The sequence below is a fragment of the Anser brachyrhynchus genome (assembly GCF_964034855.1).
Source record: "Anser brachyrhynchus genome assembly, chromosome: 2".
NCBI classification, from domain to species: Eukaryota; Metazoa; Chordata; class Aves; order Anseriformes; family Anatidae; genus Anser; species Anser brachyrhynchus.
This window is the reverse complement of record NC_137695.1, coordinates 160,138,968-160,165,994: the sequence shown is the minus strand read 5'-3', so window position 1 is coordinate 160,165,994 and position 27,027 is coordinate 160,138,968. Positions and strand designations below refer to the sequence as shown.

The window sequence follows — 27,027 nt, the reverse complement described above, 5'->3', positions numbered from 1 at the left end:
TGAAATAAAAACGGCCCCGATATTATCCTCGGTGGGGTGGGATAGAGGGTTTTTATCCTTCTTCCCTCTCCCTTTCCCTGGAAAAAAAAATAAAGAAAAAAAAAAGAAAAAAAATAAAATAAAGGAAAAAATAAAGAAAAAATAAAGAAAAAAATAAAATAAAGAAAAAAATAAAGAAAAAATAAAGAAAAAATAAAATAAAGAAAAAATAAAATAAAGAAAAAAATAAAGAAAAAATAAAGAAAAAAATAAAATAAAGAAAAAAAGAGAAAAAAAAAGAAAAACCCCTTTTTGTATGAATACAACCCAAAACTGTCCCTACTTCTAACCGGGCAAATTGTCCCCGGGAAGGGCCCCGTCCCGAAGGGGACCCAGCAGGGTGCTGGGTGCGCGAGGGTGGCGGGGCCCCCACGGGACGGAGCCTTGGGGTCAGCCTGGGGTGGTTGGGTGCTGGCGGCCCCGCTCCTCAGCTCCCCCCGGCCCCCTGGCTGTGGGGAGCCCCGGAGACCCCCATCCCCCCCCCCCCCCCCCAGCGCCCGTCGCCGCCCTGACCCCAAAGCCTCCAGCCCCCGTCCCTCGCCCCGCTGCTCCCCAACCTCGCTCCTGCTTCGCCTCCCGGCCGCGTCCCTCCGTGCTGCGGCCTCGGCAGCCACGAGGTGGCAGGGCTCGGAGCCTCGGGGCCGCATCCGGACCAGGACCACGGCCCGCAGGGTGCTCGGCACCCCGGCACCCCAGCACCCCGGCACCCCAGTACCCCAGCACCCCAGCACCCCAGCACCCCGGCACCCCAGCACCCCAGTACCCCGGCACCCCAGCACCCCAGCACCCCGGCACCCCAGCACCCCAGCACCCCAGCACCCCGGCACCCCAGCACCCCAGCACCCCAGCACCCCAGTACCCCAGCACCCCAGCACCCCGGCACCCTAGCACCCCAGTACCCCGGCACCCCAGCACCCCAGTACCCCAGCACCCCGGCACCCCGGCACCCCGTTACCCCAGCACCCCAGCACCCCAGTACCCCAGCACCCCAGCACCCCGGCACCCCGGCACCCCAGTACTCCAGCACCCCAGCACCCCGGCACCCCAGCACCCCGGCACCCCAGTACCCCAGTACCCCAGCACCCCAGTACCCCAGTACCCCAGCACCCTGGCACCCCGGCACCCCATTACCCCAGCACCCCAGCACCCCAGTACCCCAGCACCCCAGCACCCCGGCACCCCGGCACCCCAGTACTCCAGCACCCCAGCACCCCGGCACCCCAGCACCCCGGCACCCCAGTACCCCAGTACCCCAGCACCCCGGCACCCCAGCAGCCCAGCACCCCAGCACCCCAGTACCCCAGTACCCCAGCACCCCGGCACCCCAGCACCCCGGCACCCCGGCACCCCAGTACTCCAGCACCCCAGCACCCCGGCACCCCAGTACCCTGGCACCCCAGCACCCCGGCACCCCAGTACTCCAGCACCCCAGCACCCCGGCACCCCAGTACCCTGGCACCCCAGTACCCTGGCACCCCAGCACCCCGGCACCCCGGCACCCCAGCACCCTGGCACCCCAGTACCCTGGCACCCCAGTACCCTGGCACCCCAGCACCCCAGTACCCCAGCACCCCAGCACCCCAGTACCCCAGTACCCCAGCACCCCAGCACCCTGGCACCCCAGCACCCCAGTACCCCAGCACCCCGGCACTCCAGTACCCCAGCACCCCAGCACCCCAGCACCCCAGTACCCCAGCACCCCAGCACCCCAGTACCCCAGTACCCCAGCACCCCAGTACCCCGTTACCCCAGCACCCCAGCACCCTAGCACCCCAGCACCCCGGCACCCCAGTACCCCAAAGGGGGGGATCCCATAACCCACGCTGTCCCTTCCCCGCGTCGCCCTACCCAAAGGCGACGTCCCGCCTCGGAGCTGCGTTTTTGGTGCGTTTCACCTGGATTTTACCATTTCCCCCCCCCCCCCAACTCGATGGCCCCGAGCTGCCTCGTGCTAAATTCCCACCCGTGACGAGGCCCCCAAAAATGGGTCCGGCACCCGCTGGGGGGGCACGCAGGCACCGGGGTCGCCTCCAGCAGCTGCCGGTGGTCCCCGGGCACCGAGGGTTGGCAGGAAGGGCTGAGAAAATAGGTGAAAAGAATCAAAAAAAGGGATTGTGAGGGTGCCACGGGAAGGGTGCTGGGAGAAGCGGGGTGGGGAAGGGGCTGCGCCCTGCTTTGGGGCCTGGTGCCCACCGGGATGGGATGGGATGGGGCGGGAGGGTGGTGGCCGTGCAGGGGGGGGGGCGTCCCGGAGGCGGACGCGTGATTTGGGGTGAATAAACCCGATTTTGGGGCTTCTCGGTCCCTTTCGGAGGAGGGAGCGGTTTCTTTCTGCAGCGATCTGATTCTCGCTGTTCTCACGGAGCTGCGGGGCTGCGGCCCCGTGGTGGGACCGGGGGGGGTCCCGGGGGGGGGTCCCCAAGAGGGTCTCCGGGGGGGGTCCCCCCAATTCCCCCCCCCCCCCCCCCCCCCCGGGGGCACCGCCGAGCCCTCTCCCCGCCGTGATTGACAGCCGGCCCGGGGGGGGGGAGTTGCCATGGGGATATGCTAATGAACCCGCGAGGCCGCCTTGCTGATTGGCGGAGGGGCGCTCAGGCCACGCCCCGGGGGGCGTTCCCCGGCCGTTCTCCCCCTATATAAGGCGGCGGCTCCATTCCGCGCCCGGCAGTGGCAGCGCCGAGCACCGGGGGGGCGGCCCCGGGAGCGCGCCCCGGGGCGGGGAGGGGGGGGGGGAGGAGGAGGAGGAGGAGGAGGAGGAGGAGGAGGAGGGGGCAGAGGAAGGCTCGCAGCAGCCCGGGGGTGGGGCCGGGGCAGGTGCCAGGGGCCGCAGGAAGGGGCGGGCAGGGCCCTGCCAGCTCCTCGCCATTGGGCTCCGGCCGGAGGCAGCGGCTGGGGCCGGGCTGGAGAGCGGCCGGTCCCGCGCCGCCGGGGCTCCCGTTAACAGGGGACCCCCCCCCCCGGAGGCGAGGCTCCGGAGGAGGAGGAGGAGGAGGAGGAGCGCAGAGCCGTCGGAAGCGGCTCCCGGAGGCCGGCTGAAGGCAGCAGCAGCCCAGCCTCGGCGGAGGTTCCCGGAGCGGCGACCTCGGAGGCGTCCGGCGGAGGACGAAGAGCCCCGGCGGGGGCTGCCGGAGCCCGGCTGAAACCCTCGGAGGAGCCCCGAGGAGTCCCGGAGGCCGGCCTCGACCGGAGGCTGCCTGCCCGTCCTCGTCTCGGGGGCTGCCGGCGGAGCCCAGCCTCGCCGGGGGGCTCCCTTCTCTCCGTCCCCACCTCCGGAGCCCCAGCCTCGCCGGAGGCTTCCCCCCCCCCCCGTCGGAGGGAGGCCGGCCTCGCCGCCAAGCCCCGCTCCGAGCGGCGGTGCCACGGGGGGGAGGAGGAGGAGGAGGACGAGGAGGAGGAGGACAGCAGCGCCCTTCGGCCTCCCTCCATGGACTTGAGATGGCCTCGGAGCTGGCCATGAGCGGCGAGCTGCCCACCAGCCCCCTCGCCATCGAGTACGTCAACGACTTCGACCTGATGAAGTTCGAGGTGAAGAAGGAGCCGGCGGAGGCCGAGAGGCTGTGCCACCGCCTGCCCGCCGGCTCGCTGTCCTCCACGCCGCTCAGCACCCCGTGCTCCTCCGTGCCTTCGTCGCCCAGCTTCTGCGCCCCTAGCCCCGGGGGGCAACCCGCCGCCGGACCCCCGGCGGCCTCCCTGGGCTCCAAGCCGCAGCTGGAGGAGCTCTACTGGATGTCGGGCTACCAGCACCACCTGAACCCCGAGGCTCTCAACCTGACGCCGGAGGACGCGGTGGAGGCGCTGATCGGCGCCCCGCACCACCACCAGCACCACCACCACCACCCGCCGCAGGCCTACGAGGCTTTCCGGCCCCCGGCTTTCGGCGGCGAGGAGCTGCCCCCGGCCTCGTCCCACCACCACCACCATCACCACCACCACCACCACCACCACCTGCGCCTGGAGGAGCGCTTCTCCGACGACCAGCTGGTGAGCATGTCGGTGCGGGAGCTCAACCGGCAGCTGCGGGGCTTCAGCAAGGAGGAGGTGATCCGCCTCAAGCAGAAGAGGAGGACCTTGAAGAACCGCGGCTACGCTCAGTCCTGCCGCTACAAGCGGGTCCAGCAGCGGCACATCCTGGAGAACGAGAAGTGCCAGCTCCAGGGCCAGGTGGAGCAGCTCAAGCAGGAGGTGGCCCGCCTGGCCAAGGAGAGGGATCTGTACAAAGAGAAGTACGAGAAGCTGGCGGCCCGGGGCTTCCCCCGGGAGCCCTCCCCGGCAGCCGCCCCCAAAGCAGCCGCCGACTTCTTCATGTGAGCCCCGGCCCCTTGGGGAGAAAGGGGGGGGGGGGGGGGTTGGGGCTTTTGGGGAGCATCCCCCGATCCCCCAGCTCGGCTTGAACCGAAAGCCTAGTTTGCTTTCGGAAATACGGGGAGGGGGCGCTGGAAAGGGAGCCCCCCCCTCCTCCCTTTGCCGGGGGGGGGGCGGCGGACCTGGAGCAGCCTGCATGCGGGACGTGTAGGGCGCGCCCCCCGGCAGCGCCAGCGCCAGCCCGGTGGCTTCTTTCCCACCCCCCCTTCAGCCCTGCGTGCTTAACACCCCCCCCGACCTCCCCAAAACTATCATCATTTTCGGGGTGCCCCCACGGATCTGCCCGGGGGGGGAGCCCCGGCAGCGCTGCGCCCTGCCCGCACCCCGCGCCGCCCTCCCGGCCGGCGAACCCGAGCCCCCCCCCCCCCCCCCCCCTTAACTTATTCACCCCTGTACATATGTAGAAATTAGTTAGTTTTCTGCCTTTTTTTTTTTTTCTTCTGAGCCTATATTTTGCTTGGTGATTTACGGGGAGAGAAAAAAAAAAAAACACAGCAAAAATCCTTTAAAAAAAAAAAAACACGAGTCTTAAAGTTTGTATGTAATAGCATGCAAATAATATCCGAGTTAATTTAACGATGTTGGGAAGAAGCCGAATGCACTATATACAGGAATCAATTGGGTTAAATAATACTGTTGTTTTATAGAGATTTAAAAATTATCTATGCTCATAAAAAAAAAAAATAGTGGGGGGGGGAGAGGTAACAATTCTAGGGTGACCTGAAAGGCAATATAGTAATATATGGACTGCAAACGGTTGGCTGCTATCTCACTATGCACCAGATTTATTTATTAACCCTCGGGAAACGAAATATTATTTTAACCTCGGCGTCGAAGGAAGGAAAGAAAATGCACATTATTTCTTGCGCAAAAAGGAAGGGGGGGGGGAAAAAAGAAAGAGAATTCGTGCAATTGCGCTTGAAGCGAAAGCGGGGTCGATCCTGCGCGGAGGAGTGGATTTTTTTTAAAAAAAAAAACAAGTTGCTTATTTAAAAAAGAAAAACCACACAAAAAAAAAATAATCTTGGGGGGAGGAAAAAAAAAAACACAAGGGTTTTGTGGACAAAGCGAGCTTTGGAGCCTGGTGCATTTTAGGTACTGATCGTGCGAAGCGTTTTTAACGACCTGTTGTTTCGATTTGTGACGGTTTTAACGATGTTGCATCAAGATAAAAACTTATATTCAACTAGAGCCTGGGTCGGCTTTTCTCTGAAGCGGGGACCCCCGCAGCCTCGCCTTTCGTTTTTGGGATTTCCTTCCTCTTTCCCCTTTGAGCCCGGTACCGACGCGAACCCTCCCGGGGCGTGGGGGGCTCGGGGAGGGCGAACCCCGCGTTCCCCCTCGCTGGCGGCGTCACCTGCGAGCGGGGACCGCGTTCCCCCGGCTCTGCCCTGCTTTGCTTTTTTGCTTTTCACTTTTCCTGCCTCTCTTTTCCAGCCGGGAACCCTCGTTTCCCCGGCCGATGGGTCCCGGGCGCCCCGGAGATCTCCATCCCCGCGGCTGCCGAAAAGTCACCTTCGCCCCAGCCCCGGGGGCTGCGGATCCCGTTGGACCCCAGGCTGCCCGACAGCGAGCCGCTGGCTTGGTTTTAAACGGTAATAAATGTTATTTTTTTCCTTTTTTATTTCCCCTTTTGGCTGCTCCCTTCTGAGTTTTTTTTAATTAAGGGAGGGGGGGAAACTAACAACAAGAAACAAACCCTTTTCCTTCTTCATTTTTTGCAAACGTTTCGGGGTTGGTCGGGGACGTGTGTTCCCGGCGGCTCCGTGCCGCGCTGCTGGAGAGCTCGGGCATGGCCGTGGCCGCTCGCTCCCTGCTTTTCCCCGGCCGCTTGCGACAGAGCCCGTGCTCCAAAGTACTTCTGAACTTTTTATAGGTATATTTTTATTTTTTTCCCCTTATTTTTGCCCCCGGGCTGCGGCGAGGTTCCTCCTGGCTCCCTTTGTAAATCCGCTTCCCGGGGCGGAGAAGCCCCGCGGCGCTGATGCAGCCCCCCTGGGGCCCCTCTGTCCTGCTTTCCCTGGCCACTTCGGGCTTTTTGGGACCAGAGTTTTTTTTTTCTTTAGGATTTTTCTTGGGGGGGAAAAGTTCAGCTGCTCTGGGTCAGGCTTGTTGAGTTTTTGGGATGGGAGCTGGGACACACGGAGGGATCCGCGGTCCCGTGCCTGATGCGCCAGGGCTGGGCTGAAGGCTCTGGGGGGAGGACTGTGGGGTTGCCCACCCCCTTTATCCTATTTTTATTTCGAGCCTGGGAAGTTTTTGCCATCCCCACCTCTGCAGCCAGCCCTGCTGCCCTGCTCGGCTTCCGTCGGGGCATCGTTTCCTCCCCCTTGCTATTTTTTTGGGGGTGGCTGGCGGCTCCCCGGTGGGGTTCAGCCCATTTCTCTGCAACACCTCTTCCTCCCGGTGTTCCCCCCATACCCTCCCCTCCTCGGCATGTTTTCGGAGAGCGTTCCCGGCCGTCCTCTCCGTGATTAAATAAGGAGAGTTTGGGGAGAAGAGGAAGGGGTCCGGGGCCAGCGATTCCCTGCACCGCAGCAGCACTCGGGGCCACGTGGGTGGCCCCCAGCCCCGGTCACCCCGCTCCATCCTTGCTCCTCCTGCCCGTCCTTCCCTGCTGTCCCCATTGCGTCTGTGGGGTTTTGCCAAGCCCCAGTCCTGGTTTTGGGGGAGCTCAGCCCCGCAGGGTCTTGTCCCGGGGTCTGCTGCAATGCTCTGCAAACCCCAGGACAGCTGCAAGCGGCTCCTGCCCCCGATGCCTTTCCCTGCCCATTCGGCACAGTGCAGGCAGTGGTTTGGGGCTGAGCACGCCTGTTTTTTTCCCAATTCCTTGGTTTTTGGGAGCAGATCCGTTCCCACATGCCCCAGCAGCCTGTTTTGGCGACTGCAGCGTCACCCGCTCCCCTTCATCCCCGACCCTCGGGGCATTTTCCTGACCCACGCTCCTTCCACTACTGTGATTTATTTTAATTTTACAACCCCTGCTCCCCTCCCACCCCCATTTATTTTCTTTCGGCACCTCCTGGAAATCCCCTACGCAGGGGAAAAAGCCCTTGAAAGGGTCACAGGGCGTTAGAGCCTTATATCAACAGTGGGGACCTGGTCCCAAAGCCCATCTCCTACGTGGGGGACCACGACAGCCCCTGGGGACGTTTAGGTGCAGAGTCGCCGTCCTCTTTGCTCATCCCCTGTCCCTTTGCAGCATTGGGGTGCGGGGAGCAGGGACCCCAAGTGTCCCCATCATCCCGACTTGTTCCTGGCACTGCCCCAGTGCCAGGGCTGCTGCTGGCAAATAAATAACAAAAAGTAAAGCGGTTCATCCCCAAAAGGGAATTTACTTTCTGAATGATTTCCTTGCTGGGGACAGAAGGAGTGAGCCCCCCCGCCTTGCATCATGCACTAGGGAGAAAGGGGGTCCAGGCAATGCCCACTGGCATTTTGGGATGTTTGGGGTGCCGGGTCATGGCTCGTGCAGCGCATCAGGGCTCTGTGTGTGCTGGCAGCGCATTTTGTGGGCGGTGTGCGTGCTCGGGGCACACGTTTTGGGATGGAGGTGTGGGGGACCGTACAGTTGCAGCGTGTTGGGGGAGTGTGTGTGAATTTTGGGTTGCTCCGTCCCGGTTTTCAGTTTTTTCTGCCTGTGGCGCAGCCCCGGAGCGGGGCTGGAGCCCCATCCCCAGGCACCCGCTGCTCTTTAACCCCTTTGGGGTCTGTGTGGGGCTGCAGGACCCAGGGGCTAAAACACTTCTCAGCTTCATCCTCGCTGCCAGCTCGAGCGTCCACGGGCGTTGCAGGGCTGGGAAATAACCGCAGCCTTCTCTTCCAGCGGCCCCGCTCATGGCTTTTGCACCTCTCTCCCTGCGGGTAGAAGGGTGATTTTTGGGGGATGCGGGTCCCAAAAGCTGCAGCACCCCGGGGGCTCCTCGCCCAGCCTCCCAGCACCGTGCTGGGAAGCGGGTTTCTGCAGAGGGGCAGAGTGAACGCCGCGCCCGGCCGCTCGATGCGGCACCGCCGGAGTACCCCTGGCTCATCCCTCGTCAATTATTGATGCTAACGCTCGGCAGGTTTGCCACCGAGCTGCTGCAGTGTGCTCGGCACAAGCCCCGACATCTTGGTAACATGAGCCCCTGCTACGGCCCTGGGATAGGCGGTCGTGGCCGGGAGGCCGCTCGGCACAAATTCGGGGCCGCACGAGCTGGGAAAGCGTGAATTGGCCAAAGTTCCTGCAAAAATAAATCCCCACTGTGAAATGAAAGCCTTCGTGGGGTTCAGTGCCGGTCTCGGGGCCGGTATGGTGAGCCGTCCCCGGTGTGGGTTGGAGCTGATATTTTTTGGCTCGGGGTGGGTTTTAGGTTCTGGCTCGGCTGCAGTTTGTCTTTCCGCGCGCTCCTGCCTTCCTCGCTCCGGGCCTGGCTCCTTCCTCGGGGCTCCCATGTCCCCGGGAGCCAAACCCTGCCCTGTTCCCCATAGATAAATACACCTATAGGCATAGATCGTGCTGGAAAAACACAGCTAACCTGCTTCCGACAGCTCGTGGGCTCCCTCGCTTTGGCGTTTGCCCAGCTCGTCCCTGTGGCTGGGATTTACTCCGAGCTGATCCCTTTTGCACCGATATCGCTGGGATCCTCCCGGCTGGACGCCACGCGAGAAATCCCCGTGCACAACGAACAGGAACGCAGCTGGGTTGTGATCCCCCCAAAATCCTATACTTCTGGATGTGCTGAGCTCTCGCAGGGTTTTTTTTTTTTTTAAGACTCTGCGCTTCCAAAGCACCAGCACGGGGCGCTGGGTTCGTGGTCCTGCAGCATCCAGCCTCGGGGCATGACCGGTTCCCGGCGGTGGAAATAATAAAATAAATTCCCCCACGTGGCTGGACTGAGAGTGTTAATGGGGAAAGGGCACGGTGGGGGGCTGCTGCTGTGGGAGGGGGGCGTGTGGGGTGGGATACGGGGGAGGTGGGTTGGGGGATATGGGATGTAGGATGCAGGATATGGGATGCAGGAGGTGGGAGGTTGGGTACAAGATATGGGGCAGGTTACAGGATGTGGGATGTGGAGTGTTGGAAGTGGGATGCAGGATGGCAGGTGTGGGATGTGGGACTTGGGGAATAGGATACGGGGTGTGGGGTGCAGGATTCGGGGTATGGGATGCTTGCCTCTAGCAGCCCCTGTGGTGGATTGAGTGGTACCCATGTCTGTGCCGTGGCACCGTGTGTCGGCTCTCGCTGCTGCTGTGTCAGGAGGAAGGAGCCGTGCTGGACCACGCATGAAGAGAGAAGATTTCGGATGCTGGAGCACAAGGAGAGAAGATTTCAGGTGCTGGAGCCTGGCACTTCCCTAATGGGACAAGCTCCAGCAAGGACGCGGTGCCAGTCATCACCACCACGGCAAGTCACTCCCGGCACATTTATTAACAATTTTTGGGAGCTGTTACTCCTCCCTTCCCATCACTCCAGGTAGGATTTATAGGATGAACCCACGTGTGACTGCGTGCAATAGGATACCCACGTGCGTGTGTGCACCAAAACCCTCTGCGGTGTCACCGACCCCAGCGCCTTGTCCCCCACATGCCCCACGCTCCTCACCCAAGCTCCCCAATTAACTCATCAGCTCGTGGCCTAATTACACACCTGGAGGAATCCAGAGGCTTCTTGGGTTTTCCCTCCCCCTTTCCCCCTTCCTGGGGAGGGGGGCAGCTCGAGCATCCCCCCTGCCCCCCCCAGCGCCAGGTTATTTATTCATGTAACAGGCCGAGGTTGGCGCGCAGCTCGGCGCAGCCCTGGCAGCTGTCTGCTCCCTGGGAGCGCGAGCTGTAATTTGCACAAGCAAAAATAAACTAATTGTTATTTTCCATTTACATACGGGGAAGGGAGAAGAGGTGGGGGAGGCGGCTGGGGAGCAAAGGGGAGCCTCGTGCCTCCGGCCTCTCCTGGGGGGGTGTGCGCTGGGGGCTCTGCTGTCCTCCTGCTCCCCTGGACCTCATCCTGCCTGCTCAGGGGTGATGCTGCTGGCCTCGGGGGGGGGGGGATAGTTATGGATTTAAGGGGCTGGACCATCATCTTCCTCACCACAGGGACAGGGTTTGGTGGTCTTCCCTGGAGCAGAGGTGCGAAGCCCATCTCGGTGCCGGCACAGCCCGATGGGGGAGGACGGGTTAAGGAAAATCCTGCTGGTGCCCGGCCACCTTCAGGGGCTGTGGTGGGTTTATTTGGGGTTTTTGCTTTGGCTGTGGCGTGTGCAGGTCACAAAGCAGAGCCTGGCCAATGCCAACCACCAGAGACACAGCGGGAGCGCGAGCTGGGCTGATGCTCTGCACGTCCACCACCCCTCTTCTATCACAGTGCAGGTCATTTGCTTGCTTTCTGTGGGCTTTTTGGGGGGGATTTTTCATGCCCAAACACCTGTCAACCAACTTCTCCTTAGCCATTTAGGCTTTCAATCAGACACCAGCAGTGAGTTATGGTCCTTGCTCTTAGTGCTCGACTGAACGGGTCGCTGGAGGTCTAAGGATGCCCTGAGACCTTTGAGACCTTTGAGCATTTTCTCAAGCAAGAGCTGCAGAAGGGCAGGGGATGAGGACGAGTCTGCTGGATTCTGGCTTGTGATGGCCACAAGCATGGTGCCAAATGACCAAGGAGGCTGCGAGCCCTTCCCTCTCATTGCCTTGTTGCAGCCCAAGGACTCCTCAGGCCAAGGAGGAGGAAGAGGAGGAAGGGGAGGAAGAGGAGGAAGAGGAGGACACCCATGGTGTCACGCCTTGGGGGACAGCATCCCACCGTGCGGCGTAGGAGACCCCCGCCACGCTGGCACATCCCGGGAGCCTTTGTCACAACCCTTTGAACGAGATGTCGCGGGCGTTTAATTCAGATTTACGCCGACAGGTTCTGTCCGTTAATTAAATATCAATTGATTGTTCGGAGAACACTTCCTTGGGTTTATCGCGTTTCTGAGAGACAAATCAAATTGCCATGTCATTAACTTGCAGCTATACAATCCATACATAATTACTGTCTTATTAATACCTTCGAGTTACGAGGAAGTTTTAGGCAATTAATATTTGTGGGATAGTTTGTATCAAGTTAATGCCGTCAGGGTTATGTTAATAATGCGGACATCTAATAAGTTGGATAATTAACGTCTTTCTCGTTAGCATCTTCTCAGATGCCAGTTAAATGTCAGGCCAGCCTTTGTGGCCAGGCTGTATTTAATTAAACGTGTTATTACGGAGGGACTCATGTCTGTTACATGCGAATAGAGACAGGTCATGGGGCTCCTGCCCTGCCTGGGAGGCTGATGCGAAGTGGGATTGGGGCTAGTTTGGGAATGGGATTTAGGGAATGGGATTTAGGGAATGGGATTTTTGAAAATGGGATTTAGAAAATGGTATTGGGGCTGGTTTGGGAACGGGATTTAGGGAATGGGATTTAGGGACCGCTCACAAGCCAGGATGCAGGAGGAGGCTTCTTATTATTTTTTTTGCCTTGCAGGAAGGTCAGGATGCTGCCCTGGCCAGTGCTGGACCGTCATTGCTCGGGTTGGTTTGTGTTTAAGGGTTGGTCTTCCAAAAAAATGGAACAGAGCCACAGCAGAGTAGGGAAGGGACTGCCTGGCACTGACCCCCACATTGCTCCCCTGTGGTTTTCGTGCTCCTCATCCCTAGATTTGGGGAAAACCATCAGGGAACGTGTTTGTACATGGCCATGTGTCCAGGGCTGGGCTGCTGGGACATCACCTCCTGACATGGACCATCCCTGCAGGAGGGCTTGGCTTTGAGATCTTCACCAGGAGATGGCCAAGCCCCAGCTGGGCCTGGCTTGCTTTGCCCACAGCTTTCCCCTCCCCGGCGCTCATGAATAAAAGATGGACCCTACCTACCTGGCCTCTTTGTCTCTGTGAAATATTCATCAGCTGCTGATTAAGTTTTAAGGAAGGGCTGTTGTTGCCCAGGTGCTCTGCCATGCTCCAGCTACCCAGAGGCAGCTGTTTTGGGATGGGAAGAGATTTGATAGGGTTGAGATTTGCCCTTTCTGATTGCTCCAGGAGAGGAGGTGGGGAGAATTTTGCTCCTGGCAGGACTCCCTCCAAGAAATCCTCCTGGGAGCAAGGATTTATTCCTGCTCCGGCACCGACCTGCCAAGGAGAATCTGGGGCCATTTCCCAAGCTTTTGTGTGTTGATGGGGTTGGAGGAGGTTGGTGGACTGGGGATTTGCTTCGTGGGGATTTAAATATAAATAAATCTTATAAAAATAAATAAAAATTGATTTATTTATTCATGGGACAAGGAGGACCAGGCTGGGCTCAGCTCCCATCTGGAGAGGGGGCTCAAAACATGGTGAAGCCCAGCACCTCCAGACCACACTAAGAAGTGTTGAAGACAGGAGGGGAGGAGACACGAGCCACCATGCCCACGGAAGAGAGAAATCCCTTGGGTGCCCTGAATGATGTCCTCCATCCCTGGCAAGAGTGGTGGCTGCATAGGTGGCTCCTCTCAACAGCGAAACCTTCCTGGGACAGCATTGCCCCATGAATATTTCAAGAGCTAGTGTGGGGCTCCTGAGGGTCTCCAGAGATGGGGCATTAGTGCAGGCTGAGGAAGTACCAGAGAAGTGAAGAAAGCAGCGGTGAAAACCAAGAAAAGATTGCCGAAGCCACAAGGTCAGGCGTGAAATGTTGATGGGGCCGTGCCGCACTGGAAGGGAGGTGTGGAAGCCCTGGTGAGGCTGCAGCACCCCAGGCCAGGCCCCCTCTGTGTCCATCACACAGATACACGCCTGGTAAAATTTGGGCAGCAGTTAAGGATGTCCGAGATGACTTTTGTAGAAACCAGACCCATCAGGCACCTTGTCTGCCAGGTGATCCTCTCCCAGGCTCTGTGAAAAGTGGGTGGTGGCACTGGGACAGGACATGTGGTGGCCCCAATGTGGGTGATGTGCAGGTCAGCTCTTGTAGGAAACACCAGCTGTGGTGCTGGTGGAGGGTTGGGTGGGTGGGAGGAATGGGCCATGGGATGGAGGTGGTTGGGTGGGAGGGATGGGCCATGGGATGGAGGTGGTTGGGTGGGAGGGATGGACGTTATGATGGAGGTAGCTGAGTTGGAGGGATGGGCAGTGGGATAGAGATGGTTGATTGGGAGAGATGGGCAATGGGATAGAGGTGGTAAGAAGAATGGGCAGTGGGACAGAGATTGTTGAATTGGAGGGACAGGCAATGGGATGAAGGTGGTTGTGGTGCGCAGTGTATTATAGTTGGGAGGATCAGGCAATGGGATGGAGGTGGTTGAGTGGGATGGATGGTCAATAGGATGGAGGTGGCTGACCAGTAGGAAAAGGCACTAGAAAGAGGAGGTTGTGGTGGGAGGGATAGGAAATGGGATGGAGGAGGTTGGGTAGGAGGGGACCTTCAAGTGGTGACCCCAAATGGGGTCTGTGTCTCCCTTTCTGAGGCCAGCCTAGAGCCAGTGCCCATGGACTCTGTGCCAGGCAGCCTGCCCAAACCCACAACCACATCCAGCAGAGAAATCACCCCCACGTACCAGGGCTCTCTGCTTCCTTCCCCACTGCCCCAGCTCCTGCATGCAGCTCCCCAGCCACCCCAAAGACGAGGTTCCCATGCCGGCACCCGATCAGCTCTTCCCAGAAATAACACCCCGTCGAGAGCTGTATTTTCTTACACAAATGATTTCTTTTTTGCCTCACCACGAGCTCATTAGCATTCCTAAACATGCCCGTGTGGATCGATGCAGTGCTGGCCCAAACCACGGTAGTCGATTCCTGCTTGCCAGGAGCTTTTACCGCCCGTCTAATCAGGCAGGGCCCAGCTGACGGCCAAGTCTTTCTCTCGGCTTTTGTTCTCGTATTGGTCACCGCTGATTAATTTCCAATGGGTTAGTTCATCAGAGAAGGAAGCTCTCTGGTTTAATTAGGAATGGGTAATAGGAATGCGTGTTACACAGCTGTCCGGTGGTGGGGTGTTGCGGGAGTTTCAGCTTTTCTTAAAATAAAGAAAAACTTGGGGAAAAAAAGGTCTCTTTTTGCAAAAAAGGGTCTTTTTCTTTTGCAAAGCCAGCATCTGGTATGGGAGCTGACGCAGAGGGCTCCTTTGGCACCTGCCCCAGCCCTCTTCCCCCGTGCAAACTTCTCGTTGGGATGCTACCAGGGTGGGAGCAACACTTTGCTATGGAGGTTTTATGGGAGGGGAGGGATGGCCCGGCGGTGTCCGTGCTGCAGGTCCCCATGCACGCTCCCGTTGGCTCTGCGGGCTCCAGGTCTCCTTGCGAGGAGCTGCCGAGTCAGCAGGCTGCACATCTGCAGCGCGGGATGCGCCGGAGGACGACATTAATCAGCCTTCGCCTCCGGACTTCGGCAGCCGCCCCACGCTCGCAGCTGTGCCGGCGCCCTGGGAAATAAACTCCATCAGCTCCCCTCTGCTCTCTGGGGGCTGCACCCTGACCCCAGGGGCTTTTGGGGCTGGGGGACAGATACCCCACATACCTCCTGCGTTGGGAGGGTAGGAATGCCGGAGCCACGTAGGGCTGGACCGAGAGGCGACATCAGGGCTCCAAATCCTCCCTGTGATGCTTGGTGTGGGGGAATAAGATGTGATGGGGGCATAGAGTGGGGATACCCACACCATTTGCTGCAATCCCTATGGGGTCTGGGGGTCCCGTGCTGCTCGGCTGTGCTCTCGGGCTGTTGGATCCAGGAGCTGGAGGAGGCCACGGTTATCGGTCGGATAATGCACTGAATTAACGCCCGAGGCAGAGCTGAGCTCGTTATGGGCACTAATGAACTCAGCCTCAGTGGAAATGGGTTGGGAGGGGTGGAGGGGGGAATCACCTCCCACTGAAGACCTCCAAGCCTGGTCTTGAAGGAGAGCCCATCCCCGTGCCTCAGTTTCCCTAATGAAATGTCTTTGGGGACGTTGTGGCTTGGCCTGGCTAGCTGTGAGGTATATTATATTGTCAAAGGTTTTTTTGGGGGCAGGGACTGCTGTGTGCTTGTGCTCACAACCCCATTTTCCCTCCCCTGGGTTTCAAACCTCCCTTCCCACACCTGCATCCCAGTGGCTACGGCGGGAGGGGGGAGCGGCACTGCCGGGGGCAGCGGGATGCAGGAGATGGGGACCCCACGGGCACGGGGACACTTCGGAGCCACTGGTGGCAGCTGGTGTGGATGAGCTGGGTTTTGTTTATTACATTGTGCTCCCTTCCCTTTGGGCATCGGCTCTCCATGGGGGTTGGAAGCAGGAGGGATTGGGGCGGGGGGGGGGGGGGAACGACGACGACTCGGTGCAGCGTGCGAGCGCTTTGTGTTGTGGTGTAATCAGTACTCACTTATTCTCTTTGATTTTTTTTTTCTCTCCTTTTTGTTGTTGCTATTTTTCATGTTTCCACCGTGTCGGCAGTTTTCTCCCCCTACTCCCCCCCCTCCCGGCCCCCCTTTCCCTTGTGATAAACCAGAAACCTGAGACCAGGAATCATTCAGGTTGCAAAGGACCATTACTGGGTCACCGGTCCTGTGCTGTGCCATCCTCCAGCCGCTGTTTCCAGGCTGTTAACCCTACACGAGCTGCGAGAGACACCCTCCGTGCATCCCTCTTGCCCCCAGCCTGCTGTCTGTGCAAAAATCCCCAGCGAGCCTGAAATGCCCCAGCAGAAAGGCCAAAAGAGAAGCTTTCGGGAAGCTTTTGGCTGGAAAAAAATGGGTTCGTGCACTTTGGGTGGCGGGATGGGGGATGCTGGATGCCCTGCTTGATGGTTGAGGTTGGAGGCTCCTCTGGGTCTCCATGGTCCAAGCCCTCTCCTCCAGCAGGGCCACCTGCAGTAGGGTGCCCAGGACCACATCCAGGCAGCTTTTGAAGATCTCCAAGGAGGTGACTCCACAACACCTCCGGATAACATGTTCATTGCCTTTTCAGGGATTTGGGGTTGGGATGGAGCATTTGAGGATGCTATGGGAGATTTGTGAGCAGCACTGTGGGATAAACCAGAGCTACGGGGCTACAAGGTCTGGGAAGGATTTTAAGCACTGAGGTACTCAGAGGGCATTGGTGGTGCTGTGAGCAACAAATCCTGCTGGGATGCTGGGGAAAAACTCGTGGGCACCAAAACACCGGGGGATTTCGGAGCAGGAGGTGGGGCAGGAGAATTTCAGGGCCAGGGGCAGAGGTGTGAGCACCTGGGGAGCATCGTGGGCAGGGAGGTGCTTGGGGTTAGCAGGATGAGTTCAACCTGTGGCTATGCAGGAACAGCGGGTGGGATTTGGGGCATCCTGGCAGTCTGGGATAGTGGGTGGGGATGGTAGGTGTGCTGTCATTATTGGATGTTATTGATGGAAGGACACAAAAAAAATACCTACACTATTTTCCGTTTGGATTAGGTCAGAATGGACCGTGGAATATTAAAAAATAAATAAATAAATAAAATACAAGGGGAACAAAATGCAGATTCTTGTTTCCTTGATGGTAAGTCCTGTAACAGGAACATATGTGACTTTTCAGGACAGGACGTGGGGCTGAAGGACTCTTCTATCCATGATGCCAGCTCAGAGGTGACCTGGGCAGTGCTCCTTCGTCCAGCTGCAGCTGCCTGAGTGCCACCACAGAAAAATGAGGCATTTTGCTCTTGCCTAGCTTTGTCCTCACTCTGGCAGAGTGAGGAGAGGCCAATCTGTTTGCTTTGCTCAGCTGGGCATGAGGTCCTGGCTCCTGCCTGGCAGCTCGGGTTTGCTCCCTGGGGTTACTGGCTTTGCTCTCCTGGTCCACATTGCCTTCACTGACCACCTCGTAGGGAGGGTCTGGACATCTTCACCCTGTCCTTTGCTTGTTTCTGGGCTGTGGGTGCCCAAGCAGCATGTTGAGGCTTCTCCTAGATGCACAGAGAGGGTTTTTGGGAAAGTCTTTTTAGGATCACGCCCTGTAGCTCCTGGACATACTGCTTTGGCCTCACCTCATCTGTCGGGTCCATGGGTTGGATATGGGGATGAGAAATCATGTCCAGCACAGCGTAGGAGCATCAGGGTCCCACGGCACATACGATGGAGGGCAGCGAGCTGGGGTCCTGCAGCCACACTAACGCCAGCCCCACACTTCCAACACCCATCCCCTCTGAGCTGCTCCCATCCCACAGCCCCTTTATCCTCTCCAGCCCCAGGGGAACAGCCTTTACCACCGCTCCCCGAAGCTGCTAAGGAGAAATAGCACGGTGAGGATATGAAGGTGACTGCAAAGGCAAAAAAATTCATCATGGGTAAAGACAGGCTGCCTGTTCCTGCGGTATTTGGGGAGGTGTGCGCTTCTCCTCCTCCTTGTTTGTCACCCCAGGCTACCAGAGTATTAATTCTCAACCTTTTTGATCTTTTCCCCCAAATTCATCAGAGGATGCAGAAAAGTGGATCAACTCCTAAGCAGTGAGAAAGTTGCTGTTTAAACAGAGATTTTTTTTTTCCCCTTCTGATGGTGGGTGTTTGAGTTCAATAGGCGTAGACTAAAACCAACACGGAGCCGGTCACTGAACGAGTGCAAACCTCTGCCCCTCTCACCATGCTCCTTGATGTCATCTTTCCCTTTGCACCGTCCCCAATTCACCACGGATTTTTTCAGGAAATTTAAAAAATTGAATCCCCATACGTGTAGAACAAGGCAGAATTACTGATATGATAAGGATAAACCAATATGAGATGAACCCAAGGCCCCCCCAGGCACCACAACAAAGATATTCAATTTTCAGGCTTCTTTAGGTCGAGTCATAAAGTAAATAAAGGCTTGGGAAGAGTTCTCATGATTGAATACCTGCTGCTGGTTTTAAGCATAAGACTCCTCAGCACCTCGTGGTGACACGGGCGTTGTGTGGCTGAAGAGTCCCTGGTCACCAGGGCTGTCAGTCAGGCGTCGTCTAACGGTGCTAAATTCACTTAAAAAATAAACACCGCACATGCAAAGAAGAAATATTTAAGCAACCAAAACAAAACCTGGCCGGGATCCACAAAGCAAAGAGCTGAGCAAATTGGGGCAATTGTCAAGGGAGGTCAAATCTGTTGCCTGTCAACGCTGGCAGTTTCCTCTAGAAAGGACTTGATGTAAATCATCTCCGCGGAACACGCACGGTACCTAGGGGCGGCTCTGGTTGTCTAATGCGCATCGTTTCCGTGGGGCGAGTTTTGCATAGGCAGCCGGGGCCGATTTTACATCACACTGAGCATTTAACACCGGCTGCTCCCTTCCTGCAGGCTTTCCTGGATGTGTCTTTGTTGGGTTTGATTGCACTGGGTTTGCGGTCGGGGAGATCTTTCCATACGGATGGCCCCAGCGGCGTGGGAGCGAGGGCTGGTGGCGTGGGACGTGGGTTTGGTGTCCTGCTCTGCACCAGCATGCTGGGGGAAAAAGCAGTGAAGTGCTTCAAGACATCATTTCCTACAAAAAGGGGCCGTGTAGCTCCTAAAGGGACCTCAAACTAAAGGGTGAGGTGGCCTTGTCCAATGTGCAGACTCATGGAGTGGTTGAGGTTGAGGTCCATGCGGCCCAACCCTGCCCAGGACCACATCCAAGTGGGTTTTGAAGCCCTCCAAGGAGGACACTCCACAACCTCTTTGGGTCAGCCTCACCATGGCATGGTCTAATTTGTCACTTCGTGCATTTGCAGCCCACTAAGCCTGCAGGAGGAGGTTCCCATGGTCCAATATGCCCCCAGTAACTCCTCCGGTTATGGTGATGGGCCTCGGGGAAGCATAGGAAGTCTCCTGGGAAGAGGCAGGGTGAGCTGAGGTTTAAAATGAATTTATGAGCAACATCTACTTTGTTTTCTATCCCTGTTGCCATTGCAGTTTGCATCTTGCCCCAGCTCCTGGGCAAGCCCTGAGCAGTGGCTTGGAAAGGCAAAGCCCGATGGTGCAGAGCATAGGTCCAGCCCTGCATGGGCTGAAGCACCTTTATCTCAGCACCCAAGGGCTCTTCAGCTGACACCGGAGCAAGATCCCAGCCATCTGGTTTCCAGGACTGGTTTTGGGGATGTGCTCCCCACAGTTTCCTTCCCGTTGTGTCCATCACATCTTCTCCTTCTCCTTCCTCCATGAAATAATTAATGCTGCTTTTCACGTTGCTTCCAATCCCCATTTTTTTCCGCCTCTGCCTCCCCTCTCCCTGCCTAAATGAAGTGCTGTCAGGGCCCTCAACAGCTGCTCCAAGCGAGGCATTTAGAAAGGAAAGTGCCTGAGACGGTGCGCTCTATTAAAATCCTCTGGAAGCTGCTTACAGTACCAGGGACACATCTTAATACAGGTGATTTCAGAAAGCCAGTGCAGGAGGCAGGGTCTCCTACGGAGAGCGAGCAAGGCTTGAAAGCAATCTGCCTGCATCAGCCCGTGCACAAGTCCTCGGAGTTTCTGTCTCGCTGCTGATGTGTGCACGCAGCCTGAAGTTGCAGCAGCAAACAAGCCAAAGAGGCATCAAACTGAGAAGCCCACGAGTCCCGGATTTCTTCCAAGCTGACCTTGCTTTCCTGCCTGGGGGATTAGCACGGCGCTGCTGGAGGTGGATTTGCTGGAGGTCCGGTTGCGGGGCGTGCAGATCGCTGCCTGGTGCCGTGGTTGGAGTGTTTTGGGGGATGGCAGGGGTGAAGGACGCAGCCTGGTCTCCCTCCCAGTCATGCCTGTAAGCCCCTGTGCTCCCTCTCACCCATTTGGGGCTGTCCTTGCCCATCTGGTGTGTAAGATTTGCCATTTCTGTGCACCACGCGGGGCCACCGCCCTGAGAGGTAAGGTAGTGACGGAGGTAAACGGAAAATTGAACGTGCCATCAGCAGAATTAAAAGCAGCCCGCTCGAGGTGGAGAAAATTAAAGCCATTAAAAATAGAAAAGAGCCGTCCAACCTTCAGCCTAAATTTTCTTCTTTCCTTCCAGGAGACCGTGGTTTGCAGGGTGGCTGCGTTATGTGTGGACGGTGCTGCCTGCTCGCTGGTCAGGCAGCTCAGGCTTCGTCTGATGAACCAGGAGCATCTTCCCCTGGGCCAGGCAGCCTGGGTCACTCCATCAACACTGCAGTGAGTCACCGGAGGTTCATTCAACCTCAAGTAAATGCCTAGCCGTGTTTGGATGAATGCACCATAAAAGCGCCGGCTTTTCTCTCCGGACTGTGAACGAAGCCACAGGTATGCGGCTCAGATGGACACACACGATGGAGGCACCTAAATTTAGGGAAGAGATTAGTGCCTTTTGCTGAGCCCTGGCTGGTGGTCCTCTCCAGCTCTGGTGGCTGTAGCATGGTCTCAGAGCCTGTGTTTCAGTGACCTGCAGACTTTTTATTTGCAGACCTCAGAGGCGAGGAGCAAGCCCAATTTTTTAGGGCAAGAAAATTATTCCCTGCTCAGCTCAGCTTGTTCATTGCTCTAAGGCAGTTCTTTGGCTCTCAAGTCCTTTGGGCATTTGCCGCCTGTTGAATTAAACCAAATGCCACCCATGCCACTCGTCCTCTGGGTGGAGGAGCTCCAATACTGCAGTATCAGCGTCCGTGAGTGCCCGAGGCAGCGGGTGGCTGATGGCTGCTCTGGGTGTGATGGGCTCAGCATTGTTCTGTGCAGCCCCGTGGTCCTCAGAGGGCTCCGAGGTTTGGTGCTTCACCAGCACTAGCGATGTTTGGGCTGATACAGGAGCAGCACCCAGGGCTGCCCACCACTTTGGCTTCTTCTCCGTCCTGATTATTTCATAAGACAAAGCAAACCACCAGGCATTTGAGATGCTCCGTTACAGCAGCTAAGGAGCTGTGAAGCATTAACACTGATGAGAGCTTTAGCTTGATTAATTCTTTATTATTTTCTTTCAGGCCAGCACTGGGTGGCCAAGCAGGAGCCGAGGTCAATCTAGTGCCAAGGAGACCAACGTGCTGGACAGTCCCTGGAGCCCTGGTGCCATTCATATGGAGGAAATATCTCCAGCTTTTAGGGCACGGTTTGCTTTCTCCTCTTCTCTTGGCCTCTCTGCTGAGGTTGCCAACAGGGGCTTGTGTTCACGACCTGCCCCAGCAATTCATGGGGTGAGTGTGGGTTTTCATGCTCTGAGCCCACGGAGAGCTGGTCCAGGGATGTTCCCCAGTGTGGGGTATATCTTTGTTGTTGTAGGGTGGTTTTCTGCTGGGTTAGCTCCCCGGGGAAGCCGGATGAGCACTGGTGCTAGGTGCACGTGGTGGGTTTGATATAGAGGGGAGAGGGACGGCCCCTCCGCATGGCAGCCAGATATTTGGCTCCTCTCCGTGGCAAAGCTGCCCCGAGGGACCTGAATGCTCCCAGCTCTTTCTCTGCTCCCAGTTCCCATGAGCTGGATTGCTCTGGGGGCACTGAAACACCTTCCTGGGTCACCTACAGCCGGATGAATCATGTTCCCAGGTGGAGAATTCGATCAATCAAAGACTTTTTGCTGGTGCTACCACCTTGTGTCGATGCAGCTGTCCTTGGGACCTGCCCTGAGCCTGTCCCTGGGGCAATTTGAACTAAAAATGTAACTCTGGGATTTTCTAGAAGGTTGGAGGGGGCTTCATAGCCCCATTCCCGGGGTTCCTGTATCTGGTTTAGGAAGAGCTTTAAGACAAGTTCCAATGCATTTGGTAAACCAGAGAAATGTGTCAGCCCTGAGGGCTGCAAAGCACGGCCAGACCAACAGCTCTAGATACAAATTGGTGTCCTGGGCGCAGAGCAGAGAGCAAGGATGCTTCAGACACGGGACCACGTTAGCTCCTACCTCCCTAGGCACAGTCCAGGCTGGTGGGATGCCAGCTACAACACCCCCAGCCTCGCCTTCCCTTCTCCAGCCTGTCCTCAGAACCATTTTTTCACCACTTTTCACGCCACGACCTGCTTGTTTTGTTCCTCTCCCCACGTGGCTCTGTCCTTCTGACCTCTTGCCTCTGACCTGTTGTTCAGCTAATGAGCGCACAATTAGCTCCTGCCCTTTGAGTCTTCTCTTCTGTCAAGATGAAGTGCTGAAAGGTGCCCGGGGAGGGTTTCTCTGGAGCTTATCTCATCAGCGATGGGCCTGAGACCTCTGGAGATGCTCTCGGCGTAGCAAAGGCCAGAGGTCAGCTCGCTGCAGCTGGCCCGAGGGACTGGTTTAGGGGAACAAGAATTATATTCCTGCACAAGGTCTCTACAAGATGCAAACTGCTTTGCTGAGGATCCATGGGGTGCCAGTGAGGGTGACCACTAGGCACAGGCGAAGAGATACTTTTACTCCCTGTTGTTGTCCAGTCCCTCCAGCTCTTCTCAGCAGAAGTCATGCTGGTCCAAAGGAGGGAACAAAGTCCCCTGTGCTGTTTCTGGCTGAAAAATCCCTCTGATTTTTTTTCCCCTGGGTCATTTCAGTCCTGATCTGTTCCCTGCTGAATCACACCACAAGCGCTTGCAGAGGGTGTAATCAGGTGGGGGAGATGCATTTCCTTCCACCACGAATAGTAAGAAGGCAGCAGATTTGGGTTTAAGAACCGTCTGGACTCAGAGAGCTCATGCCCTGACCCTGGATTTGCCTTGATGCTCTTTGCTGTACTCCCAGGCACTTGGAGGGCTGGTGTTTCAGAGAGCTTGTCTACTTTTCTGAGCTGCCTCAGTTGATCTTTAGATATATTTTAATATATCTATTTAGACATATCTATTATATCTAATATATCTATTTAGAATACCTTTTAAGATATTGCCTCTCCTTTGAAACCTTGCAGGTCCCATGTCCTCAGACTACATTCCTTGAAATGTTAGAGAAAGATGGCTCAGAGCGATACAGAAATTGCTGTAATTGTCCCATTTAGCCCAGCAACCCTCTTCCAGCACTGGCCAGGGGTAGAGCCTTATGGATGGAGCAGGGCTAGGACAGAGCTGTCCTGCCTTAGATGAGCTCCTTTTGCAGGCAGCTAATCATGGTACCACAAACTGCAGGGGAAAACCCAATGATCCAGAGCTGACATAGCTGCCTCTTGGTCATCTAGGGCTATGGAGGGCCAAGAGGGGATGCAAATCCCTGCTGAGATGTTAAACAAGTCAAAACTATGGGGCAAACCCATAAACATACAGATCCAATGCAGCCAGAGCTGGTTTCTCAGCCCAGCACAGCAAAAAAGGGTCCAGTACCCGGTTTGTACAAAGGTCTCCAAGGATGCTGGCACCCAGGGTTTGCAGGTTGGGAGATCTTTTTCTCCAGGTTGCTTTGAATCAGTCTAGATCTCAGCTCAGCCTTGTCCACACAGGCTCAGGGGCTGCTGGTGGCAACAGGCAGCACAAAGGAAGTTGCAAGAAACTCGACAGGGTTATCTGATTATCAAGTTGAGCTTGGGGAAATTTCTCAGTCTTCATTTGAAGGCTGGGTTTTGCCTTCCCCATCATTCGGGAGAAAGGGGTCCCGACTGCTGCTGGCTTGGGGTGGGACCCGGAGCCAGACCCTGGTCTCTGACTGCAAGCTCAGCTTGGGAGGGGAGAATCAGAGAGCTGGAAAATGCTAAAGACCCCTTAGATCATCTGCTCCATCCCCAGGAGGGCAGGCAGGATTGTCCCCTCGAGGTGGCTGGGATGGAGACGCCTGCTGTTGCAGGGCTTTCATGGTCTCCTCTGGGAACAGCAGCAGAGCCCAGCACATCTCCCTGCCTCCTGTGTATGAAACTGTGAATTTTCTGCCTCTTGCTTCTAGTTAGAGCGGCCTAACATCCCCCTTTCCCTGGGGGACCTCTGCCCCGCAGGTAAAGGAGACCTTTTTTCAGTCTGTCTGCTCAAGTCCCCGAGCATCAGCGCCTACCTGCACGGGGCGGTGATGGGCCTCGGGGTCCCACCAGCCCCAGGGCAGGAGGAGAGGCAGCAACGACAATCAAGCGATTGGGTAGATGCAAACAAAGAGAAACGGGGCCCGAGGAGGATTGTCCTCACCGTGAATTCCCCTGCTGAAGCATATCAGGCAATTTCATCTCTCCACTCTTGCGAGTCTGCGTCCTCCCGGGGCTGGCACCTCTTTTCCCAAGCTGTGCATGAGCTGAAGCCAGCACCATCCCTCTCCCCGTGGGACACCAAAGGCGTTTATGCATTTGCTTCCAACCCACACTGCTAAGGGATCAGGACACGGAGCGTGTGTCAGTGTGGAGGGCTGAGAATGGGGACTGGCTCGGGCTGGGGACGATCCAACCCCACAGCCCCAGGGGTTGGGAGCTGGGGGGAGGTTGGGACGAGAAGGGCTGTGGCTCCCCTGGCTGGCCAGAAAAAATGAGCTCTCTGCAGGAGGGGAGGGAAGGAACCCCCATGGTGGGTGCTGTGCCTGCTGGGGGGCTCGGAGAGCTGTGCGGAACCAGAGGAACGGGGATGGGGTTGTTGGTGCAGCACCTCTGCACATGGGCTAACACCCGATGGCCTGTTTTGAGCCATACTGGAGATATTTCAGCAGCCAGCCAATGTCTGGCTCTGCCCAGAATTTATTCCTAGTCGGGTACAGAGCTGGCATGGATCTTTCCAGCAGTGTCCCCACCAGAGGTCCTTCCACCTCGGCTCCCCTGGTATACAGGTGTTTTCCACCAAAGTGGGCCAGGAGCATCACTTAGGCACAGGAACCATCCTCCTGGTCCAGCAGCTCCTGTGCTGAACATAAACCAGCCGAGGCAGTGGAAGCTTCGCTCTTGGAGCACCGAGTCATTAGAGCTTGGGAAAAAAAGCACACTCCAGAAATAGCCAAGGTGTACTTAGACTGTGAACGTGTGCAATCCAATTTAAATTGTAAAATGTTCAGAGAGCAGGCTGCTGGTGACAAGGACCTGTCCTTTTCTCTCTGTGTGCTGCACGGGGCACGGTGAGGGTTTGGACTCCCATGGGATGGCAGGTGTTATCACACCAGGCGTGACAAGGACGACAATAATGGACCAAAGAACTCACGAAGAGCTTTGCACGGTGCTGTTCATGTCCTGGAGAAGACATGAATCCAACGTGGGGCAAGCAGAGCATCACTCAGACCCATCGGGATTTATTGCTTCCAGGTACAGTTAAAATAGAGTGAAAGTAGCTGAATTTGCTTCGGTGTGGTTTGCTGCTGAAGCAACCAAAGAACTTCCTTGGAGGAGGATCTCCTGGGGGCAGGAAGGGTGAAGGTGGCTCTTGCATGGTGTGGGCTTTCCACAATGCTCATCACCCATGGGGTGGGGTGTGTGAGGCATGTGCCTGTGTGACCACTGGGCCACCACCACAGGCACGTGGCCGCTCTGCTCCATCCCAAACCCCCCTTCACCCTCCCTCATTCTGGCTGCTCTATCTGAGCTCATTGGCATGGATAAACCCGGGTCCTGCCTCGTTCTTGCTGCACCTTCAGCCTCCAAAGCTGCAGGAGGATGCAGACACAAACTGCCTTGTCCCAGAGCCCTGGATCCATCCAGCTGCCTGCCCTAAGTTCTGCTCCCATCACTTGCTGGCGTTGCATTCGCCCCTTCCCTTTGCATGCAATGGGGTTTAGGTGGGGCCAGGACCACTGCGCTTGCAGAGGATGCTCCAGGTCTCAAAATCCCTCAATCCCAAGGGTATAAGAAGGTCTTGGGCCAAACCTAGCCTAGTGCCCTTGCCACCATGCTGCTGGTGATGGAGCAGGGACAACGTGTAGCCTCCGTCCCCTAGAAAGGCATCCTTATAGCGAGCATCTCTGGGAGGCTGACATTTCCCCCCATCCATCCTCCCTCTCCCCGGGGGGAGGTATCCCCCGCTTTCACCACCCCACCCTGCTGTTTGTAGCCTCGCAGCCCTCCGTGGTTCACCTGGAGGCATCCTCCTCCCTCGGCTCGTGGTCCTCCCCTCCTCTCCCCGGCTCCGTTGCTCACCCCCGCCGGCAGCCGGCGAGCCTCTTTCAGGTTAGCTCCGAGCTTTAATTGAAAGCAGCCGCCGCCGCGCGCACGAGCACGCAGAGACCCGGGAGCCCCTCTGAAGCCTGACTCAGGTTGGGGAACCTGCCGGCACGTCGCGGGCCCGACAGATAATTAAAGTGACAATTGATCACGCGGGAGGAAGGGAGGGCGGCGGAGATGGGGGGACGGCGGTGGAGACGGCGGTGCCTTTCCCGAGGAAGTCACCGTGCCATCGGCAAGCTGCACCCCGCATGGACATGGCACGGCCAAAATTCCCTTTGGCCACCTCACCCCCCTGTCACAAGGGGGTTTTTGAAGTCCCCCAGGCCCCGCCGGGGCTGGTACAAAATTGCAGGGCTTGATCGCTGCCGTGTCGCGGCATTTAGAAGCGCGAGACTCGTGTGTGCGCGCATCGAGACAGATGGGCTAAAATTTCCCGAATGCTCATGAAAGATTCAGGGGCGTCACTTGTTAAATTTAATTGGGAGAAACCCGACTCGGTGCCTGACTGCACGGTTTGCTGGCTTTTGCTTAAGAAGTCAACTGACAAGCTTGTCGCGTGTGTGTGTTTTTTTTTTTTATCCCTCTCTGCCTCCCTCCCACCTCCTTTTCCCAACTCTTGCCATGGGATGCATCGTGAATAATTCGGGGGACGTTATCTCCTGCTGTCCCCTCTGAGTGCTTCTCCCCAGGTGGATCCAGTTCCCTCTCGTTTGCTTTCGTGCAGGGCACGGGACGGGGAGAGGTGGACTTTCTGTGATGCCATCAGCCTGGGATTCAGGAGTTCCAGGGCTGCT

At 57.2% G+C, this 27,027-nt stretch overlaps 1 protein-coding gene across 1 annotated transcript; it reads left to right on the top strand.

Annotated features, from left to right (window-relative positions):
- The first annotated feature begins 2,787 nt into the window (after positions 1–2,787).
- MAFA (MAF bZIP transcription factor A) lies at positions 2,788–7,427 on the top strand. Its single transcript, XM_080579041.1, has 2 exons — positions 2,788–4,343; positions 5,839–7,427. The coding sequence occupies exons 1-2, from the start codon at positions 3,475–3,477 to the stop codon at positions 6,050–6,052; spliced, it is 1,083 nt and encodes a 360-aa protein (XP_080435167.1). The 5' UTR covers positions 2,788–3,474; the 3' UTR covers positions 6,053–7,427.
- Positions 7,428–27,027: the final 19,600 nt, after the last annotated feature.